A 7,564-nucleotide genomic window follows, 5' to 3' on the forward strand; every position below is an offset into this window, starting at 1 on the left:
GCAGGGGTCCATATCATGACACTGAATATTTACATAGATGTTACACAGAAATACTTGATTAATCAAAATTATCTTTTTTAACCGTTTTTAACCAGATAAAAACGTATCAACATCCCCAACTCGTGTTGTTTGAATGCTTAAAACCATGCTAATTTAAAAAAAAAAAACACACAAGTCACTACATTTGCAAAGATACATAATCCACTTTAACTTGCCTTCTAAACTTGAAGTGGATGAAATCCTCTTAAAAGCGGTTAACATCTAACACTAGCCCTCATATAGCAGCTTTGTTCTAGCATGATGTGGCGATAAAGTCCTCCAAATGCCAGTTGAAAACAGCTAATCAACACTAGCATCACATTCTCTTGTCTTAGCAAATAATGGATGCCCATCCATTTCAAATTGTTCTTTTATAGCAGCATATAGTATCAGATGGCGCCATGTCTATAAAATCCTGAGTTTTTAGTAAGTCTGACAAGCTTCTGGCAATCTGTATTGGTGCTAGTGCAGCGGCTGAGAGCTATGTCATGGCAAAATTTGGAAAGCCATTCTTTTAAAATATGTCTAATGATCCATTTTTTACAAATATTTTGAACCGGAAAATCTGAAGCTTGTTTGTTAACAAAAAAAATCTACGACTTAGCCGTTTTTTATAAACGCCGCAGGGTAGAAACGGCGAGGAAAAAGTAGCGGCTTATAGTCCGAAAAATACGGTCGATTGTTTGGTAAAATAATAATTTTACATTGCATTCATATTACTATATTTAGATATTTAGTCCTGTAGTAGCTCATGCAGTATATCCTGACTTTCATGACTAGAACCATTTTGTAAAGGCTTTAAAAAATAAAAAGATAATAATGGACAAAGAAACACAATTGGACACATCTGATTTTTATTTATTTATTTTTTAGCAAAAAGAAAAAGTAGCAGCTTATAGTCCGAAAAATACAGTAGATTGTTTGGTAAAGTAAAATAATAATACTAACTTTAGATATTTAGTCCTGTAGTAGCTTGTGCAGTCTATCCTGACTTTCATGACTAGTACCATTTTGTAAAGGCTTTAAAAAATATAAAAATAAAATAAAAGACAAACAAGCACAATTCGACACATCTGATTTTTATTTATTTTTTAGTCAAGTTAAACAATGGCAAGTATGAAGATTAAGTATCGGCCTGTTACATCTATCATTTTTACAGAAAGTGGAGACAGTTTTATAGTCAGACTGTTCTATTCCATTATCTCCCAGTGACTTTTGATTTTAAGTTTTTTGCCTCATGTGCACCCTTGCGATAAATTCATCGTTTTTTTTTCTTTTTTCTGTAGAACATAGACATCCAGAACTTCTCATCCAGTTGGAGCGATGGCATGGCTTTCTGTGCTCTGGTACACTCGTTCTTTCCCACAGAGTTTGACTATGAATCTTTGTCACCTGCCAACCGCAAGCACAACTTTGAGCTGGCTTTTGGGACTGCAGAGTGAGTGGTAGAAAGACCCCCCCCCCCCCCCCACCCCCACCACCCCACCCCCAAAATCACCTCCTACAAACAACCCCATGAGAATCTGAACTTTTTCTGTTATGTTTCGTTTCTCATTGATGTTCTGCTACTCTTTGCCTATTCCACCAGAGTCAAGGCAGGCTGTGATCGGCTAATCGAAGTGGACGACATGATGATCATGGGTCGTAAACCGGATCCAATGTGTGTATTCACGTATGTTCAATCCCTTTACAACCACCTGCGCAAATTTGAGTGACAATGGCCACATATCGCATATTGATGGTGTGACCTTTGCCAGCCGCTGCCACATTGCCACTGACAGTAAGGAATTTGAATTCAAGACTGGATTGCCCTCTTGTGGTGATTTGGGGAACACTCTTCCCCATATACTGTGGGCGCTTGTGGATGAGCGATTGAGCGTCATCCAATCAATGAAAACATGTTTTTGTCTTTGTAAACTGTGTATTTGTTGTTTGTAAAGCTCTATTATTCCCACTTGTATGTTATATTTTAACATTGCACCAGATTTGCAATATCTGAAGAACTGAAATGTAGGCAATAATTTGAAAGTGATACTTAATGTTCAAATAAGATGCGGAAAGTAAGAACTTGTTTGCAAAGTGAAAATAATAAGATTTATTTACACACTGTATGCTGAGATATTGATTTGTGATCCATTTTTTAAAAACTGTGACACTTAATTTACCTGTTGACCATATACTTTGCAAGTAGAGGGACACCGAGTTATTGTATGTACAGTGCATGGCCATCTCTATTTTTGGTCTCTAGATGCTGACTGAATGTGCATTTATATGAGAATTCCTCCGAATTGCGCCTTAGCATTTCCCGGTCCACTGTGTCGATTACAGCTGTCAGTCGATTTTTCATGTCATCAATATTTGCCGCAAGCGGTGGTATATTAAAGACAAGTTTATGTATAGGTTTAAAATGATTTGCAAATCATTGTATTCTCTTTTCATTTATGTTCAACAGACAGTCTTGTCACAGATTACTTGAAAAAGTAATTTAATTACTGATTACGCCTCAAAAAAGTAGCCTACACTGCTAGCCAAAAGTATTTATACCCCTGCAATTCTGTATGAAAATGCTCAATTTCTCCCAGAAAATGATTGCAATTACAAATGCTTTGGTAGTAATATCTTCATTTATTTTGCTTGCAATGAAAAAACACAAAAGAGAATGCAAAATAATAAAAATAATAATAAATCATTATCATTTTACAGAAAACTCCAAAAATGGGCCGGACAAAAATATTGGCACCCTTTGAAAAATCATGTGATGCTTGTCTAATTTGAGTAATTAACAGCACCTGTTACTCACCTGTAGCACATAACAGGTGGTGGCAATAAGTAAATCACACTTGTAAACAGTTAAAATGGATTAAAGTTGACTCAACCTCTGGCCTGTGTCCTTGTGTGTACCACATTGAGCATGGAGAAAAGAAAAAAGACCAAAGAACTGTCTCAGGACTTGAGAAGCAAAATTGTGAGGAAGCATGGGCAATCTCAAGGCTACAAGTCCATCTCCAAAGACCTGAATATTCCTGTGTCTACCGTGCACAGTGTCATCAATAAGTGTAAAGCCCATGACACTATGGCTAACCTCCCTAGATGTGGACAGAGAAGAAAAATTCACAAGAGACTTCAACGAAAGATTGTGCGGATAGTGGATAAAGAACCTCGACTAACATCCAAATAATTTCAAGCTGTCCTGCAGTCCGAGGGTACAACAGTGTCAACCCATACTATCTGTCGGCATCTGAATTTAAAGGGACTTTATGGTAGGATACCTAGGAAGACCCTGCTTCTGACCCAGAGACATAAAAAGCCAGGCTAGAGTTTGCCAAAACTTACCTGAGAAAGCCAAAAACGTTTTGGAAGAATGTTCTTTGGTCAGATGAGACAAAAGTGGAGCTTTTTGGGAAAAGGCATCAACATAGAGTTTACAGGGAAAAAAACGAGGCCTTCAAAGAAAACAACATGATCCCCAGAGTGAAACATGGCGGCGGTTCCCTGATATTCCCTGATGTTTTGGGGTTGCTTTGCTGACTCTGGCACTGGACTGCTTGACCGTGTGCATGGCATTATGAAGTCTGAAGACTACCAACAAATTTTGCAGCATAATGTAGGGCCCTGTGTGAGTAAGCTGGGTCTCCTTCAGAGGTCATGGGTCTTCCAGCAGGACAATGACCCAAAACACCCTTCAAAAAGCACTAGAAAATGGTTTGAGAGAAAGCACTAGAGACTTCTAAAGTCCAGACAGGAATCCCATAGAACACCTGTGGAGAGATCTGAAAATGGCAGTTTGGAAAAGGCACCCTTCAAATCTCAGAGACCTGGAGCAGTTGGCCAAAAAAGAATGGTCTAAAATTCCAGCAGAGCATTGTAAGAAAGTCATTGATGGATACCGGAAGCAGTTGTCCGCAGTTATTTTGTTTAAACGTTGTGCTACCAAGTCTTAGGCTGAGGGTGCCAATACTTTTGTCCGGCCCATTTTTGGAGTTTTGTTTTAAATGATAATGATTTAATTTTTTTCTCCAATTCTCTTTTGTGTCTTTTCATAGCAAGCAAAATAAATGAAGATATTACGACCAAAGCATTTGTTAATTGCAATTATTTTCTAATAGAAATTGAGCATTATCCGACAGAATTGCAGGGGTGCCAATACTTTTGGCTAGCAGTGTAGTTACTTTACTGATTACTTAATCAGTAATTTATCCATTACTTTTTATCAATTTGTCTCCCTTTGCCGCCTCAACATAAGGATGACAACAGAAAAATGTCATCGCATGTAATTTACTTACCGATAATTGAATTTAAAGGTGAAGATCATAATTTTTCACATAAGGCTTAATCTTCGAGTTAGCGGAGGTTTAATTAGTTGATGGAGTTGATTTCAACCACCATTGACTCGCGCTAGCTTAGCCACTCCGGAACCCTGAAACTAACAAATAACTGACAAACCTCATGGAATTTGTTGAAATCATCTCCCCTGACCAATTAAACCCCCGCTAAGTCGAAGATTAAGTCTACTGTAAAAAATTCTGAACTTTGGGTTAGAGTTTAGGGGTTAACAGCATATCAGTGCCAATGTAAAACAATGCAAATTGACTGCGCAGTAATCAACAACACATAAATTAATTGGACAGTGTAATAAACACAAAGGTGGGGGCGGGCGCGGATGCACACGCACAACCCGGAAGTACCCCACACGCGGTCAATTCGGCCACAAAACGTGGCGGCAACTAAGCACTTTACACTCAATCGAACTTACGACACATCCCAGAGATGCAAAACAAATACGTCACCTCAAGGCACAAATGTGCAACACAAATATGATGTAAACAATGCTTGCCAACTTGAGGCGATGACTGCCCGTATTTGCAGCGAAAGCTAAAAAACGACCCCGAATGTAAGGGGTCTAAACTATCGCTGACACCCTCCTGAATGTAGGAAAAATACTCACTTTCATCCATGGATATACACAGATCAATATTGCCTCGCTCATCTCAACACTCGGCTCGAATGTGCACCGCACTGGCAGCCTGGCCCACGCCTTTCTCAGGCCCAAAACACTTAGCGCGTATGACTCGACACAAAAATAGGAAGTAGCTGTGAGCAGTTACCATGGAAACGTACCGGGACCTTTTTCCTAGCATTTTCTATTCAAAATGCTCTTTGTATATGACTACAATATTCTTCATTCTACGTATGAGGCAATAACAAAATAATAACACACAATCACTAAGGAAACTAACTTTAATCAGATTACTGGTTTGGAAAAATGAACGCGTTAGATGACTCGTTACTGAAAGAGTAATCAGATTACAGTAACGCATTAACAGAGTAGTAGATAAAGAGTATCTCGAGGATACAAAGTCTGACAGAAAAGTGTTTTGGATTTTTATCATTCAGTAAAGTAATCTATTTCAGTTCGAAATGACTTCATAACCTACAAAAAAAAAACTGGTGTAAATAATATGACCAAATATCAAGTTGTCGTATGGTGTATGATAGAAAATAAGATTAAAGTGATTGTTATTCGCATAAAGTCCATCTAAGGGACTTGCAAAACAGCATGATTTAACTCTTGGTAGCTTGAGATTAAACTGTTGGTATTAATACCTGGGTTTCCTGATAGGGTGGGGGTGGGGGCTCTTTATTATGAGTATAAGAAGTTGTCACCCCTCCTCTCTGTCAAATCATGCATCCGCTGTCAAAGGATCATAGGATAACTGTGTTTGTGCGGCAATAATGGCTTTGTTCATGGATGCAGATTTTTCAATAGTCAAGCAGGACCAGCCGGCAGAAGTGGTTGATTTGAAAGCAATATTTGGGGAACAGGAGCGCTGTAAAGGTAAGACAAAGTAACATATGTAGTTATTTGATATTGGAAGATTATCAGCAGCTGCAGTTAAAATGTAAAAACAAACGAAAAAAACCTTCGAGAAATTATACTTGTCAACAACTCGGACAAATGTCATGAATGATAACAATTGATACATAAATTTCCTTAACTTTTCACCAAAGATGCTCACAGGGGGAGCGTCCTGTCTTCCTCTGAGCCGGATCGTGGCACCTGTTTGACCGAGGGTCCGAGAAAAAGGAAGCGGACCATCTTCAGTCGAGCTCAGCTCTCGGAGCTAGAGCAAGCCTTTGCTGTGACTCCTTACCCCGACATTACCCTCAGAGAGAGACTGGCTGCACACACACACCTGCCCGAGAGCAAGATACAGGTAGGTCAGCTGATTAGCCATTTATCTTCAAGTTGAATCTGACTGAATTGGAAAATATTGCTCAGGTGTGGTTTCAAAACCGAAGAGCTAGAAGTATCAAGACTGGGAGACATCCCAAATCCACAAAACATTTTCTGGGAGGTAGGGGGCTCACAGAAGCCACCTCTGGGCTGGTGGCCTCAGCTTTCCCTGCCCCGACGACCCTGGCAGACATATTCCGATCAGAGCAAAACCAGCTCTGTGATGACATCCCTCAATTTTACTCCGACTGGATCCAACTTTACAGCAACCAGTCAATACCATCGACATCATCACTCCACCAGCAACCCGCCCTCATTTCTCCGAAGTGTTCAGAGTCTCGTCACTGGGAGGAGGAACGACAGCAGCGGCAGCCAGTGGGAACGTTCTTACCTGGTTCCTTTTCCCATCCCATCTCCAGGCAAACTCACCATGCTCCTTCTAACCACTCCTACCAGACCCTCAGGAATTTAAAAGGCCAGAGTCTGGCTCAGTCCACACCTCATCAGGCAATAGGCAGCCACGTTTCTGTCGACCAAATTGTTCCTTCTCACTCTCAATCGGCGTACTGGGAGGTAACGCAGGGCCAAGGACATCACCACCATCATCACGCCCAAATGGGTCCACAGACCTCTATGGGCTACATATCAGACCTGATCTACAATGCTGCTATTGTGACCAATTTCCTGGAGTTCTGAGGAAGTAGTACTGTAGAACATTATTTTCCCTTTTTAACCCAGTATAAATCAAACCCCCGGTTATTTCGTCAAACACTTCAATGGTTTGATATTTTTCGTTCCTTTTTTCTTCTTGCTTCAATCATCTTTTCAATGCAGTGTGGTTCCTTTTGAACATCTAATACGAAATATCATGCAATGAATTAAACATTATGCATGTAAAAATGGACTCCACAAAACCATTCTGTAATGTTGCTTGACTTGCATGTTGTTTCCAGAAAATTGCCTAATAAAGTTGCAGTATGTGACGACGTTTCGAGTTCAGTTTTATTTTAAACCATAGAACATACAGTATAAGTTAACAATAGCATAAAACAAAACTGTTTACAGCTACTGCTGGTGTAGTATAGCGTATAAACAAGTGTCTCTACGTTCACTTATCTCCCTGGTAAAAATGTCTCTACCCACAGTATGGGACAATATAACAGATTAGATAAATTTTGATGACTGCTTACAGTGTATATAACAGGAAGGTCACAGTCATATACGATTCATTCCATAATCATGAATTATTCAACCCATAATGATCTTTTCAGTTACAACACACTCAAGAGT

General features: G+C 39.5%; 2 protein-coding genes across 3 annotated transcripts in view; both read left to right on the forward strand.

Moving 5' to 3' along the window:
• smtnl (smoothelin, like) overlaps positions 1–2,519 on the forward strand; it is a 61,695-nt gene extending 59,176 nt beyond the window's left edge. For both annotated transcript variants that reach the window (XM_057839471.1, XM_057839472.1), the window contains exons 9-10: positions 1,326–1,477; positions 1,628–2,519. In XM_057839471.1, coding sequence (XP_057695454.1) covers positions 1,326–1,477; positions 1,628–1,754 — 279 coding nt within the window. In that variant the 3' untranslated portion in view covers positions 1,755–2,519. The remainder of the gene's footprint in view (positions 1–1,325; positions 1,478–1,627) is intronic.
• Positions 2,520–2,691: 172 nt separating this feature from the next.
• sebox (SEBOX homeobox) lies at positions 2,692–7,214 on the forward strand. Its single transcript, XM_057839473.1, has 3 exons — positions 2,692–5,875; positions 6,049–6,254; positions 6,320–7,214. Exons 1-3 carry the CDS (start codon positions 5,773–5,775, stop codon positions 6,968–6,970), a joined length of 960 nt encoding a protein of 319 aa, XP_057695456.1. The 5' UTR covers positions 2,692–5,772; the 3' UTR covers positions 6,971–7,214.
• Positions 7,215–7,564: the final 350 nt, after the last annotated feature.

Source organism: Corythoichthys intestinalis, chromosome 6, assembly GCF_030265065.1.
Source record: "Corythoichthys intestinalis isolate RoL2023-P3 chromosome 6, ASM3026506v1, whole genome shotgun sequence".
NCBI lineage: Eukaryota > Metazoa > Chordata > Actinopteri > Syngnathiformes > Syngnathidae > Corythoichthys > Corythoichthys intestinalis.